Source organism: Sapajus apella, unplaced genomic scaffold (assembly GCF_009761245.1).
Source record: "Sapajus apella isolate SASKATOON/1434 unplaced genomic scaffold, GSC_monkey_1.0 scaffold84, whole genome shotgun sequence".
NCBI classification, from domain to species: domain Eukaryota; kingdom Metazoa; phylum Chordata; class Mammalia; order Primates; family Cebidae; genus Sapajus; species Sapajus apella.
The window spans coordinates 9,197,579-9,214,444 of record NW_022437024.1 but is presented as its reverse complement, the minus strand read 5'-3'; the positions used below and the strand labels follow the sequence as shown (position 1 = coordinate 9,214,444).

General features: G+C 35.6%; 1 protein-coding gene across 1 annotated transcript in view; it reads right to left on the bottom strand.

The window, feature by feature from the left end:
* Positions 1–16,866, bottom strand: part of LOC116533783 (putative solute carrier organic anion transporter family member 1B7) — a 62,785-nt gene that overhangs the window by 12,102 nt on the left and 33,817 nt on the right. Inside the window, 2 exon segments of the mRNA XM_032253653.1 lie at positions 1,691–1,808; positions 14,265–14,329. Coding sequence (XP_032109544.1) covers positions 1,691–1,808; positions 14,265–14,329 — 183 coding nt within the window.

Genomic DNA, 16,866 nt, shown 5'->3' with positions numbered 1-16,866 from the left:
TTCCAGGCAGAAGCTTTCTGCAGGAATGTGGCCCTCATACAGAACCTCTGCTAGGGCAAAATGTGGGGTTGGAACCCCCGCACAGAGTCCCCACAAGGGCACTGCCTAGTGGAGCTATTAGAAGTTGGCTACCATCCTCTATACCCCAGAATGGAAGACCCACGAACACCTTGCTCTGTGTGCCTGAAAAAGCCACAGACACAATACCAGCCCATAAAAGCAGCCTGGAGGGGAAGTTGTACCCTGCAAAGCCACAATGGTAAGGCTGCCAAAGACCATGGGAGCCCACCTCTTGCATCTGTGTGATCTGGGTATGAGACATGGAGTCAAAAGTGGTCATTTTGGAACAATAAGGTTTAATGAGTGCCCTATTAGATTTCAGACTTGCATGGGGCCTGTAGTCCCTTTGTTTTGGCCAATTTCTCCCATTTGAATGGGTGTATTTACCCAATGCCTTTACCTTACCCTCCATTGTTTCTAGGAAATAACTTGTTCTTGAATTTACCAGCTCATAGGCAGAAGGGACTTGCCTTGTCTCACACAGGACATTGGATGTGGGCTTTTGAGTTAATGCTGAAATGAGTTAAGACTTTGGGAGCTTGTAGGGAAGGCATAATTGTATTTTGAAATGTGAGGACATGAGATTTTAGAGGAGCCAGGGTCAGAATGATATGATTTGGCTGTGTCCCCACTCAAATCTCATTTTGAACTGTAGTTTTCATAATACCCATGTGTCGTGGGAGGGACCCAGTGGAAGATAATTGAATTATGGAGATGGTTACCTCCACGCTCTTCTCATGAAAGTGAGTGAGCTCTCATGAGATCTGATGGTTTTATAAGGGGCTCTTCCCTTCCTTCACTCTTCACTTTTCCTTACTGCTGCCATGTAAAGAAAGATGTGTTGGCTTCCATTTCTGCCATAATTGTAAGTTTCCTGAGGCCTCCTCAGACCTGAAGAACTGTAAGTCCATTTAACCTCTTTCCTTTATAAATTACTCAGTCTCCAAAATATCTTTATTAGCAGTGTGAGATTGGACTAATACACTTAGAAACACATTTTTTTCTTCCTAGATAATTAAAAGAAATCCTATATAAGTAGTTCTAATATTTATAATTTCATATGTAAAATTTATATATTTGGTCAATATATAAATTTCAAATTAATGTTTCTTTAGTAGGTAAGAAAAAATTGCAGCAACTTCTTTTCTTCCAGATGATCATCCAGTTATCTTAAGAATACCTCTTAGAAAATACCTCTGCCTATGAATAGAAGAATATTGAAAAATTTTTTTTCATGTATTTTCCTCAATGACCATATAACCAGGTTACCAGCTGGTCATTCTATGTCTTCCTGGAGAAGCCAGAGGAGGAGAGTTTTGTAATAAAAAGAGATTCAAGTACAAATCCTAGCTGTATTTCTTTTAGTTTTGCAATTTTGGACAAGTTATTCATTATTATTGAAATTTGTCTTCTTCATATTTAAGGAAAAAACAGAAAAATCCATTTCCTACAGTTTCTATGATTATTAAAGCGAGATACCACAATGCCTGATAAAATACTAAATACAAAGCAAGCGTTCACTAAATGGTAGCTATCATTATTACGATTATAATCACATTAAAAAAGATAGACTTTAGAAATTAACATAGTTAAGAAAAAATCTATTAATAAAATATGTTTGAAAACTTACCCCAAAAATATGGTATTATGTATCTTACAAGACCCTCGTGCTCCACAGTCTTTGGTGGACCACTTCATACATGTTATATCAGTCAGAGCCCCAAAATATATTGGAGCTAAAATACCTCCTGCAACATGAGATAAGCAGATATCAATCCAAGGAAAATGTTTCAAATGTAACTAGGTGATATTCTACATTGACACATTTTGAATTTTAAAAAGTTTAAAATTTTGGAAAATTATTCCATCGTTCTGGCCTACATCCACCCAGGAAGCAAAATTATTAGGAATCTCAAAGGCTTAAATCATATGGTAATGTCACAGACATATTTGATCTACTTTTCTCTTCCTATTTTTATAGGGAAGAAAGAGCATTATATATCTATATACTCTGTTCTTCCTATAATATTGATTAACTTAAACCTGATTGGTAAAAGGGGAATGTTATTAATAAAACATGAAAATTATGTTGATTCATATAAATTTTTCTTAGGCAAGAAATACTGGATTACTGGGGGTCAAAAGACTTTCAGGCCCTGCTTCAAACAGTACTCAGTTATTGGCTAGTTTTTCTTTCTTTCTGGGCTCAGAGTCCCATTTCCTCCTTCTTGGTGTTCTTAAAGCCCACAGTCCAGCATTTTCTCTCTATTGATTTAATGCATTTCTTAATATCTCCTAAAGCAGCCTAGGCTGTCCAGGTTAGGGGTCTCTGCTAAATTTTGTTTCTGTTAGTGGTCTTATCACAATGGTTCATACGTTTCGGTGGTCTGTCCCTAAGCCAATTTTTATTTGCAGTGCATGATTTCATGGAATGTTCAGCATTTCAGAAATACATATATTGTATATAGGAGAAGTATACATTCTGAGATTAACTCCTAGTTTTAAGCATAGATAAACTGGTCAAAATTTTCAGGGACATCATAGTAGAGAGATATCCTACAAATATTAGAACTGAAGCATACAAGATTTTACTTTGTTCTTGTTCTTTTTGTGATTCATATTTTTCAGATTTTATTGTGTCACAAAACATGACAGTGATTTATATATGACGGTTTACTGATTCTGTTTACTTTTAATCATTCTCAATTTTCTGAATGTGAAAAATATTCAAATCACAAGGGAATGCTGTCTGAGGCCAATGTATCTAAAGCAAAGTGGTATTAAGAAAATGGGTTAGGAATTCGCAGATTTCAAAAAATCACAACCACCTTTTAAACATAAAAAGAAAATAGATGCCAACAATTTGTTTTCTTCACATTATGTCACTGGTTTAAATAAACTTTATGAAGTAAATGTGTTAACTAACAAACTAGAACTTAATTACTATAATTAGAAACTTCTGATAACCTAAACATATCAAAATTGGATGCTCACAATTAGGATGGCTAAATTTACTTTTTCCTATTTTATGTTGCTAAAATAATTTCTATTTTTATAGTTTCATTTCCACATATCAGAGGAAATACTAACTGCCTAGAACTATTTTCAGCCTCTGCATTCCAAGTTCCAGGAGTGAGATATCCTCATTGAATCTGAAGGTAGAGAATTGCCAAGATGACAGAGACTGGAAGATTAGGGGCACAGAAAGGGAATACTGGGTAGAGAACTGATGTAACCCTGCAGCATCCCCATCTTCTCTCTCCTGTTCCCTTTGATTTTTTTTTTTAACCTTTTAGGATATGTGACCTTCTCACCAAATACATGTTGTGACAACTCCATTGTAATTTGGCCATACTTTTCCTTTGCTTGCAAGGGTCCCAGAAACTGACCCTTCCCACTTTCTTTTCTTTTTGCCATCAGTGGTTACCTATTGGCCATAATCAGTCCTCTGCACCAATCCCTGCTTGAAAGATGCTCTTTTCCTACTTCTCAGGAATAAGCTACAAGGTTTACAGTTCTTACTAAGGAGCACTCACAGGGGTTAGGCTAGACATTGTTTAACAACAGGGATCTGTGCAGTAAAAAAGGCAAATGGCCACAAGGGAGAAAGAGTAATTTTCCAAATATTTTCTACTCAACTTTGAATATTTAAAATATAGGCCTTTAAAAGATGGCAGATAGGAGGCAGGACTAGCTTGCAGCTCCCACATGGACAGACAGAGCAGCATATGGAGACTCACATTGTGAACTTTTGCTCCAAGAACTACCATAGCACATACTGGGAAAGCTGAGAGAATCCACAAACCCTTTAAAGAAATTGCGTCACCAGCTGCAGGCTCCCTGAGATGCCAAAAAAACTGAGTTGGCTTTCTTTCTCTGCAGGGAGGCTGGTGGTCAGGGGCAAGTTCTCAGCCTTGCTCACCAAATGCCTGGTAACAGACTCAGTGTTGTTGAGGGGCACAGAGGCAGTAAGACGAGCCTGTAGGACTGAATGCTATATAGGAGCAGGGTGAGGCTCGTTGCTGCTGGTCCCTCTCCCTACCACTTCCTTTGAGATCTGTGTGACTCAGCAGAGACAGCCATAATTCCTTGGGAACGTAACTTCATTGGCCTGGGAATCACACCACCCAAAGAGAGTCTGAGCTCAGAGATGCCTATCTCTGCCCCCTACCTTATGGTCTTTCTCTATCTTCCCTGGTTACTGATGTCAAAAACATAACCTTTTGGTAGCTCTACGGCCCTACCTGTGACCCTAGGGCAAGTTTGCTTCCTCCCTATAGTACTGCAGCTGATATAGTCTTGAAAGCGCCACCTCCCGGCTGGAGGTCAACTAACATAAAACCAGTGCACTAAGCAAAAATACAGCCAAGGTCCTTCACACAGTCCACTTCACTCTCCTGCTACGTCCACCGGAGCAAATACTGGTATCCATGGCTGAAAGACCTGAAGATGGATCACATCACAGGACTCTTTGCAGACACTCCCTAGTACCATTCTAGAGTCCAATAGCTCCACTGGGTGGCTAGAACCAGAAGAGCAAAAACAATCCCTGCAGTTCAGCTATCAGGAAGCAATCCCCCTGTTGGAATGGGGAGAATGCCACATCAAGGGAGTACCCTATGGGACCAAAAAATCTGAACAGTAGCCCTTGAGCCCCAGTTCTTGCCTCTGTCAGAATCTACAAAATGAGCAGGAACGAGAAAAACAATTCTGATAATATAACAAAACAAGGTTATTTAACACCCTCAAATAATTACACCAGCTCACCATCAATGGATCCAAACCAAGATAAAATCTCTGAATTGCCAAAAAAATGATTCAGAAGGTCCACTATTAAGCTAATCAATGAGGCATCAGAGAAAGGTGAAGTGCAACTTAAGGAAACAAAAAGCGTGATACAATCACAACTTCTGGAATCAAGGACACTCCTAGAGAAGTGCAAAATGCACTGGAAAGTCTCAGCAATAGAATCAAACAATAAGAAGAAACACCTTCAGAGCTTGAAGACAAGGCTTTCACCTTAAACCAATTCATCAAAGACAAAGAAAAAATAATTTAAAAATGAAGGCAAGGCTTTCACATTAAACCAATTCATCAAAGACAAAGAAAAAATAATTAAAAAAAATAAAGCCACCAAGAAGTTTGAGACTAGTTTAAGCATCCAAACCTAAGAATAATTGGTGTTCCTAAGGAAGAGAAATCTAAAAATCTGTAAAGCATATTTAAGTGAATAATCAAGGAAAATTTTCCCATCCTTGCTAGAAATCTAGACATCCAAATATAAGAAACTCAAAGAACACCTGGGAAATTCATTGCAAAAAAAAAAATCATCACTTAGGCACATATTCTTCAGGTTATTTAAAGTCAAGATGAAGAAAAGAATCTTAAGAACTGTGAGGCAAAAACTTTGCCATCAGGTAACCTACGAAGGAAATCCTATCAGAATCCCAGCAAATTTCTCAGCAGATACTCTACAAGCTAGGAGGTACTGAATTCCTATGTTTAGCCCCCTTAAACAAACAGTTATCAGGCAAGAATTTTGTCTCTAGCAAAACTAAGTTTCATAAGTGAAGGAAAGATACAGTCTTTTCCAGACAAACAAATGCTGAGAAAATTTTCCACTACCAAGCTGGCACCACAATAACTGCTGAAAGAGCCTTAAATCTTGAAAAAAATCCTCAAAATATACAAAAAATTGGAACTTCATTAAAGTTTAACTCTCACAGGACCTGTATAACAATAACACAATTAAAAAACCCAAGATATTCTGGCAACTAGCATGATGAATAGAATAGTACTTCACATCTCAATACTAATGTTGAATGTAACTCACCTAAATGCCCCACCTAAAAGATATAGAATGGAAAAATGGATAAGAATTCATCAACCCAGTTTCTTCTGTCTTCAGGAGATTAGCCTAACATATAAAGACTCATATAAACTTAAAGGAGTGGAAATAGGTATTCTACATAAATGAACACTAAAAATGAGCAAGAGTAGCTATTCTTATATTAGCCAAAACAGACTTTAATGCAACAACAGTTAAAAAAGACAAAGGGGCACATTATATAATGATAAAAGAACTGGTCCTACAGGAACATATCACAATCTTAAATATATATGCACCTAACACTAAACTCCCAAATTTATATTTAAGAAATTACTACTAGACTTACTTAAGGAATGAGATACACAACAATTCAAAAATAGTGGGGGACTTTAATAATCCACTGACAGTATTAGACATGTCATCAAGACAGAAAGTCAGCAAAGAAACAACAGACCTAAACTATATCCTAGAACAAGTGAGCTTAACAGATACTTACAAAACATTCTACCCAACAACTACAGAATATACATTATAATCATCAGCACATGGAACATTGTTCAAGATAGATTACATGACAGGCCACAAAACATGTTTCAGTGAATTTAAGAAGCTTGAAATTATATCAAGTATTCTCTAAGACCACAGTGAAAGAAAACTGAAAATTAACACAGAAAAGAACACCAAAAACCATGCAAATACATGGAAATTATATAACCATCTCCTGAATGATTGTTGGGCTAAAAAAGAAATCAAAATAAAAATTAAAGAAAGTTTCAAACTGAACAAAAATAGTGACAAACTTGTCAAAACTTCTGGGATACAGCAAAAGTGGTGCTAAGAAGAAAGTTCATAGCTTTAAATGCCTACATCAAAAAGACTGAAAGAGCACAAATAGACAATATAAGGTCATATCTTATGGAATTAGAGAAACAAGAACAATCCAAATACAAGCCAGTTGAGGAAGAGAAATAACAAAGATTAGAGCAGAACTAAGTGAAAGTAAAACAACAATAACAACAAAATGCAAAATATAAATGAAACAGAAAGCTGGTTCTTTGAAAAGATAAATAAAATTGATAGACCATTAGTAAGCTTAACCAAGAAAAGAAGAGAGAAGATCCAAATAAGCTCAGTTAGAAACTAAATGGGAGATATTACTACTGATACCACAAAAATACAAATGATTATTCAAGTCTGCTATGAACACCTTTATGTGCATAAACTAGAAAATCTAAAGGTGAGGAACAAATTCAATACAAGATCACTCAGATACATAAAGCAAGTTCTTAATGACCTACAAAGAGACTTAGACTCCCACAAAATAATAGTGGGAGACTTTGACACCCCACTGTCAATATTAGAGAGATCAACAAAACAGAAAATTAATAAGGATACCCAGTACTTGAACTCATTGAACTCATATCTGAACCAAAAGGACCTAATAAACATCTACAGAACTCTCCACCCCAAAACCATAGAATTTACATTCTTCTCAGCACCACATCATACTTATTCTAAAATTAATCACATAATTGGAAGTATATCACTCCTCAGCTAATGGAAAATATGGAAATCATAACAAACAGCCTCTTAGACCACAGCGCAATCAAATTAGAACTCAGGGTTAAGAAACTCACTCAAAACTGCACAACTACATGGAAACTAAACAATCTGCTCCTGAATGACTACTGGATAAATAATGAAATGAAGGCAGAAATAAAGATGTTCTTTGAAACCAATGAGAATGAAGACACAACATACCAGAATCACTGGGACACATTTAAAGTAGTGTCTAGAGTAAAATTTATAGCACTAAATGCCCACATGAGAAGCAAGGAAAGATTAAAAAAACCCTACACTCTGACATCAAGATTAAAAGAACTAGAGGAGCAAGATCAAACAAATTCAAAAGCTAGCTGAAGGCACAAAATAGTAACTAAGATCAAAGCAGAACTGAAGGAGATAAAGACACAAAAACTCCTTCAAAAAAATCAATAAATCCAGGAGCTGTTTTTTTGAAAAGATGAACAAAATAGATAGACTGCTAGCCAGACTAATAAAAAAGAAAAAAGAGAAGATTCAAATGGATGTAATAAAAATGATTAAGGGGATATCACCGCCGATTCCACAGAAATATAGACTACTATCAGAGATTACTACAAATAGCTCTGTGCACATATACCAGTAAATCAAGAAGAAATGGATAAATTCCTGGACACTTACACACTCCCAAGACTAAACCAGGAAGAAGATGAATTCCTAAATAGACCAATAACAAGGTCTGAAGTTAAGGCAGCAATTAATAGCCTACCAACCAAAAAAAGTCTTGGGCCAGACGGGTTTGCAGCTGAATTCTACCAGAGGTACAAAGAGGAGCTGGTACAATTCCTACTGAAACGATTCCAAACAATACAAAAAGAGGGAATCCTCCCTAACTCATTTTACGAGACCAACATCATCCTGATACCAAAACCTGGCAGAGACGCAACTAAAAAAGAAAATTTCAGGCCAATATCCATGATAAATATTGATGCAAAAATCTTCAATAAAACACTGGCAAACTGAATCCAACAGCACATCAAAAAGTTTATCCATCATGAACAAGTCAGCTTCATCCCAGGGATGCAAGGCTGGTTCAACATCTGCAAATCTTTAAACATAATCCATCACATAAACAGAACCAAAGACAAAAACCACATGATTATCTCAATAGATGCAGAGAAAGCCTTTGACAAAATCCAACAGTCCTTTATGGTAAAAACTCTCAGTAAACTAGGTTGTGATGGATTATCTCAAAATAATAAGAGCTACTTATGACAAACTCACAGCCAGTATCATAATGAATGACCAAAAACTGGAAGCATTCCCTTTGAAAACTGGCATAAGACAAGGATACCCTTTCTCACCACTCCTATTCAACATAGTATTTGCAGTACTGGCTATGGACATCAGGCAAGAGAAAGAAATAAAGTGTATTAGAATAGGAAGAGAGGACATCAAATTGTCCCTGTTTGCAGATGGCATGATTATATATCTTCTTAGGCTGATAAGCAACTTCAGCAAAGTCTCAGGATACAAAATCAATGTGCAAAAATCACAAGCATTTCTATACACGAATAACAGACAAACAGAGAGCCAAATCATGAGCAAATGCCCATTCACAATTGCTACAAAGAGAATAAAATACCTAGGAATACAACTAACAAGGGATGTGAAGGACCTCTTCAAGGAGAACTACAAACCACTCCTCAAGGAAATAAAAGAGGACACAAACAGATGGAAAAACATTCCATGCTCATGGTTAGGAAGAATCAACATTGTGAAAATGTCCGTACTGCCCAAAGCAATTTGTAGATTCAGCGCTATCCCCATCAAGCTACCAATGACTTTTTTCACAGAATTGGAAAAAAACCACCTTAAACTTCATATAGAACTAAAAGAGAGCCTGCATAGCCAAGACAATCCTAAGCCAAAAAGAAAAAAAGCTGGAGGCATCACACTACCTGACTTCAAACTATATTACAAGGCTACTGTAATCAAAACACCATGGTACTGATACCAAAACAGAAATATAGACCAATGGAATAGAACAGAGGCCTCGGAAAGAATGCCACACAACTACAGCCATCTGATCTTTGACAAAAACAAGCAATGGGGAAAGGATTTCCTATTTAATAAATGGTGTTGTAAAAAACTGGCTAGCTATATGCAGAAAGCTGAAACTGGATCCCTTCCTTACACTTTATACAAAAATTAATGCTAGATGGATTAAAGATTTAAACATGAGGCCTAATACCATAAAAACTCAGGAAGAAAACCTAGGCAATACCATTCAGGACACAGGCATGGGCAAGGACTTCATGACTAAAACACCAAAAACAATGGTAACAAATGCCAAAATAGACAAATGTGATCTAATTAAACTTAAGAGCTTCTACAAAACAGAAGAAATTATCAGTAGAGTAAATTGGCAACCAACAGAATGGAAAAAAATGTTTGCAATCTATCCATCTGACAAAGGGATAATATCCAGAATCTACAGAGAACTTAAACAAATTTATAAGAAAAAAACAACCCCATCAAAAGGTGGGCAAAGCATATGAATAGACAGTTTTCAAAAGAAGACATTTATGCAGCCAACAAACATATGAACAAAAGCTCATCATCACTGGTTATTAGATCAATACAAATGAAAACCCCTGAGATACCACCTCACACCAGTTAGAATGGCGATCATTAAAAAATCAGGAGACATCCGATGCTGGAGAGGATGTGGAGAAATAGGAACGCTTTTACATTGTTGGTGGGAGTGTAAATTAATTCAACAATTGTGGAAGACAGTGTGGTGATTTCTCAAGGATCTAGACATAGAAATACAATTTGACCCAGCAATCCCATTGCTGGGTACATACCCAAAGGATTATAAATCATTCTATTATAAAGACACATGCACATTTTTACAGCACTTTTCACAATAGCAAAGACTTGGAACCAACCCAAATGCCCATCAATGATAGACTGGATAAAAAACATGTGGCACATATACACCATGGAATACTATGCAGCCATAAAAAAGGATGAGTTTATGTCCTTTTTCAAGGACATGGATGAAACTGGAAACCATCATTCTCAGCAAACTGACACAAGAATAGAAAACCAAATGCCGCATGTTCTCACTCATAAGTGCGTGTTGAACAATGAGAACACATGGACACAGGGAGGGGAACATTACCCAATTGGGCCTGGGGGGTGGGGGGCTAAGGGAGCAGGTGGTGGGAGGATTGGAAAGGGATAGTATTAGGAGAAATACCTCATGTAGATGATGGGGTGATGCATGCAGCAACCCACCACCATGGCACATGTATACCTATGTAACAAACCTGCACAATCTGCATATGTACCTCAGAACTTAAAGTATAACAAATAAATTTTAAAAAATTAAAAATAAATAAATAAAACCTAGAAGGCAGCTATCTGTGGGGGGGAAAAAAAAACCCTCCTAGATTAAACCAGGAAGAAATAGAAACTCTGAACAGACCAATAAAAAGCAGTGAGATTGAAATGGTAATCTAAAAACTACCAACAAAAAGAGTTCAGAACCAGACAGATTCACAGCTGAATTCTATCAGGAATTCAAATAAGAATTGTTACCAATCCTATTGACAGTATTCCACAGGATAGAGAAAGGAGGAATCCTCCCTAAATTTTCTATAATGCCAGTATCAGTCTAATACCCAAACCAGGGAAGGACATAACAAAAAAAGAAAACTTTTTGGAAAGGCCTAGCCACAGACCAATATCCTTGATGAACTTAGAAGCAAAAATCTTTAACAAAATACCAGCTAACAGAATCTAACGGAAGATCAGAAAGATAATGCACCATGGTAAAGTGGGTTTCATACCAGAGGTGTAGGGATGATTTAACATCCACCAGTCAATAAATACACCACAAAAACAGAATGAAAAAAATCATATGATCATCTTAACAGATGCAGAAAAGGCATTTGATAAAATCCGGCATCACTTTATGATTAAAACCCTCAGTAAAATTGGCAGAGAAGAGACACACCTTAAAGTAACAAAAGCTATCTATGGCAAACCCATAGCTAACATTTTATTGAATGAGGAAAAGTTGAAAGCATTCCCCCTGAAATTTGAACAAGATAAAGATGCCTACTTTGGAACAAAACATAATACTGGTAGTCCTAGCCAGAGCAATCAGACAAGAGAAAAAAAATCAAGGGCATACAAATTGATAAAAAGGAAGTCAAACTATCACTGTTTAGAGATGATATAACTGTAAACATAGAAATCCCTAAGGGACTCATCCAAAAAGCTCCATAAACTAGTGAATGAATTCAGCAAAGTTTCAAGATACAAAATCAATGTATACAAATCAGTATCTCTGTTACAAACCAACAATGACTAAGCTGAGAATCAAATCAAGAACTCAACCGCTTTTAAAATAGCTGTCAAACAATAAAATAATTCTTAGGAATATACCTAACAAAGGAGTTGAAAGACATCTACAAGGAAAACTACAAAACACTGTGGGAAGAATCATAGATGATGAAAAGAAGTGGAAACACATTCCAGGCTCACGGATGAGTAGAATCAATATTGTGAAAATGACCATACTGCCAAAAGCAACCTACAAATTCAATGCAACTCCTATCAAAATACCACTATCATTCTTCACAGAACTAGAAAAAACAATCTTAAAATTCACATGGAACTGCATAAGAGCCTTCATAGCCAAAGTAAGACTAAGCAAAACAAACAAATCTGGAGATATCACCTTACCTGACTTCAAACTATAGTATAAGGCCATAGTCACCAAAACAGCATGGTACTGGTATAAAAATAAGCACATAGACCAACAGAACACAATAGAGAACTCAGAGCCAAATACTTACAGCCAACTGATATTTGACAAACCAAACAAAAATATAAACTGGGGAAAGAATACCCTAATCAACAAATGGTGCTGGGATAATTGCCAAGTCACATGCAGAAAAATGAAACTGGATTCTGATCTCTCACCTCATATGAAAATCAACTCAAGATGGATCAAAGACTTAAATATAAGACGTGAAACCATAAAAATTCTAGAAGATAACATTGGAAAAGCTATTCTAGACATTGGCTTCGGCAAAGACTTCATGAACAAGAACCCGAAAGTAAATACAACAAATGCAAAGATAGATGGGACTGAATTAAACTTAAACATTTTGGCACAGCAAAAGAAATATCAGCAGAGTTAATACACAATCCACAGAACAGCAGAAAATCTTCACAATCTGTACACCTGACAAAAGACTAATATACTGAATCTACAAAGAACTCAAACAAATCAGAAAGACAAAAACCAAACAATCCCATCAAAAAGCGGGCTAAGGACATGCATAGGCAATTCTCAAAAGAAGAAATAGAAATGGCCAACAAGCATATGGAAAAATGCTCAACATCACTAATTATCAGGAAAATGCAAATCAAAACCACAATGTGATATCACCTCACTCCTCCAAGAATGGCCATAATAAAAAAAATTAAAAATAATAAGTATTGATTTGGATGTGGTGAAAAGGGAACACTTTTACGCTGTTTGAGGAAATGTACACTAGTACGACCACTATGGAAAACAGTGTGGAGATATCTTAAATAATTAAAAGTGGATCTACCATTTGATCCAGCAATCCCATTCTAGGTACCTAGCCAGAGAAAAAGAGTATACAAAAAATGTACTTGCACATGCCTGTTTATAGTAGCATAATTTGCAATTGCAAAAATATGGAACCAGCCCAAATGCCCATCAATCAATGAGTGGCTAAAGGAAATATGGTATATGTATATTATATATCAGCCATAAAATGAATGAAATAATGGCATTCACAGTAACCTGGACGGAATTGGAGACTACTATGCTAAGTGAAGTAACTCAGGAATGAAAAACCAAACATCAAACGTTCACACTCATAATTGGGAAAAAAGTTATGAGGATTCAAAGGAGTAAGAATGATCCAATAGACTTAGGAGACTAAGGGGAAAGGATGGGAGGTTGGTGATGGATAAAAGTCTACACATCGGGTATGGTGCACACTGCTTGGTTGATGGGTGCACCAAAATCTCAGAAATCACTATTGAGCATTTATTCATGTAACAAACATCACTTATTTCCCAAAATCCTACTGAAATAACAAAAAATAAATTTAAAATATTTGTTAATGGCCTTTGGCCTCTGGAGTTTACAATCCTACTTTTTGCCAACATAAACCACAATTTTCTGATCTTTCTTTTATTCAGAATGCACTCTTAATCTAAGATTCCCAGTTGTAGAGTTTGCATTCTCATTCCCTTTTGCATTAACTCCTGACAATAGTTAGCTGCTCAGCCTTACAGGACCAGGCCGTGGGAAGTGGCACAGTTAATGTCAGCTTCTGTTGTTTTATACAACAGAAGATTGTTGTATAAATCTTAGGAATCTGACCAGATTCCTAAGGCTCCTAAGATACTTAAGGCCAGTCCTAAATAATGCTTCCATTTAGAAGGAAGGCCCTCCACTCTGCCTATACCTGGAAGAAACATTGTTCTTTTTCTGAAAGAAGGAAAATTTTAGATATTACCTTTCTGTTAGAAAGAGTATAATATAAATATGATGATTCTTTGCTCTTAATAGATTGACTTTCACAAAAATTAACAATCAAATTCTCTTCTAAGTCACTCAATTGTCCTGTGTCTTATTATTTTAATTTATCAAAAAAGGCAATGATTCTTATATCTTTTTATACATTCTTATAGTTAAAATTAATTACATTTTCTTTAAACCTTAACATAAATATTTACATGTTAAATTTGTAATCTATATTTATCATACCTAGTGATCGCATAATCAATGAATGGAAGCCAATTGCAAGTGCTTTCAATTCAGGTTGAACAATCCTGCAATATGATTAAGGCAAAGAAACAATACACATCATTAAAATATCAAACTAAGTTAATATCAAAACATTTATCAGTGTCATTTTTCTTTATGGCAGAATGAGAACACTTAAGTGAATGGCCCACATTAAATAAAATTATATTTTCAATTGCTTTAAAAGCAAAAACATGGGTGGTAACAGTAATTATTATTATTTCCTTACTTATTTTATGCTTTATGATTTCAGGACAGTTTAACAAATATTTTCACTTTTGATCCTTATGAAAATTCTATTAAAAAGTGGTGAACACATTTGTTATGCTTATGAAGAAATGATTTTGTGTGGACTATTTAGATGAGGTAACTCACATGAAAATATTATAGACCTTTATCCAAAAGTAATTCTTAGTAGTCCTCTTTTTGTCAGGTTATTTCTGTCATCAGTGTTAACAGAGTAGTTTACTAATATGATTCATAAATTATATAATACAACCAGAAGGATCAAAAAACTTTTCTGTATTTTAGTGTCTTGTATATTTAACTATTACATTAAAGATAAAGAATACACTTGTATTCTCACATAGAAATTAACTCACTCTTGCATTTCCCCAATTCCATTTTTCTGTGTTCAATAAACTGATGACACTACCATCCCTGTGGTAACTTAGTACATACCAGTGAAATGAAATTATCTTGCATTAGTGGAGGTGGTGAATTGGTATAAGCGGGGTGACTGTGACTCAAAAAGCCCTGTTGTACTGAAATAATAAATTAACTGATGTAAAAGTTGTTTTTCCTTGAACTCTTGGACAGTTATTTGTTCAGAGAGTGAAGTAGCTGTCATCAATCAACAAACGTTCACTAAGCAACTAATAAGAAATACTATGCTAGTTAATGATCTTGGGAGTAAATAGACAAATTATGCTTCTTCTCATCTAAGTGACTTGGAGAAGTATATCTCTTAATCTTTCTTAGCCTCAGTTTCCTTGTTTGCTAAATGAGGATAATAATGCTTATCTCGTGTTATAAGAATTCAATAAAATGAGCTAGCACTCCAAACTTCAATTTCATTTACACATAATTGCCACTTTTTCTTACAAAACAGTTATCATTTGTTGAGATTCTGAAAATAATTCAACAGAATTTATAAAATTTTAAAAGTCAAAAATTAAATAAAACATAATATAGTGACAGTTAAATATAAGAGAGTTATATATTAGGAGAGACAATAAATGGAAAGTGTGTTTTGGCTCTGCTTTCACCAAATACAGAAGCACTTTGTTAGCCCAGTTGAGAGCACAACACCACACTGAAGACAATGAATCCATGTCTGCTATTTAAGGAGGAAGTTTATAAAGAGATGGTCAGGAGAAAATCAGCAGGAAGGAGAGGTTAGCTTTTCTATCGAGATATTACTCTCAAATATCAGATTGCACTTTGTATACTACACACACAAGGCAAACTGACATGTGTTATCAACTTGCATTTTCACCCTGGGAAAGGGTAAGCATGCAGGAGATTTGAGGGACTTGCAGATAGGGTGAGTATTTTTCTAAGAGCGGGCCTGAGATCTTAAATTCGGTGGAAATGATGAATGTGTGTAATATAATAACATATATATACAAGAAAAATCACACACACTCACTTATTCACATGAGTGCACACTCACACTACTCCCTTCATGCTGATACTCACATGTTCACTTGCATGCACACACCCATGCCCTGTTATCATGTAAGATACATATGACTGTAGTGTGACTCCTGCTTCATATATGATATCGAGCATCTCTGGATTTTCATGGACATCTTCCGGGATGAATTCATTACAAAAAGCACCCCGAGAAGTTAAAGTTAAATGTGTTATTTCATTTGAGTCAAGAACAACACAGACTCAAAACTGGCAGATTAAAGTAATAACAAAGAACAAAAGTAAATGAAATGTGGGCAAAAAATTTACAAAGGATCAGTGAAATAAAAAGTTGGTTATTTGAAAATATAAAGAAGATTGCTAGATGCTAGTAGATTAATCATAAAAAAGAAGATTCAAATAAGCACAATCAGAAATGATAAAGGGAACATTAAAACTATTACCACAGCAATACAAAAGATCATCAGAGACTACTATGTACATCTCTACATATACAAAATAGAAAACCTGGAGGAAATTGATAAATTCCTGGAAACATACAACCTCCAGAATTTGAACCAAAAGAAATAGAAACACTGAGCAAACAAACAATGAGTAATGAAACTGAATCAGTAATAAAACAATCTCTAGCAACAACAACAAAAAGTGCAAGAACAGTTGACATCACTGACAAATTCTACCAAAGAAACAAGGAAGAAATGATACCAATTCTAATAAAACTGTTCTAAAAAAATCAAGAAAGAATCCTCCCTAACTCATTCTACAACATCAGCATCACCCTGACACCAAAACTGGGCAAGAAAACAACAAATAAAACATAAAACTACAGACCAATATTCCTGATGAACATAGATCCAAATATCTTCAACAAAACAGTGGAAAATTAAGTTCAGTAGCACATCAAAAG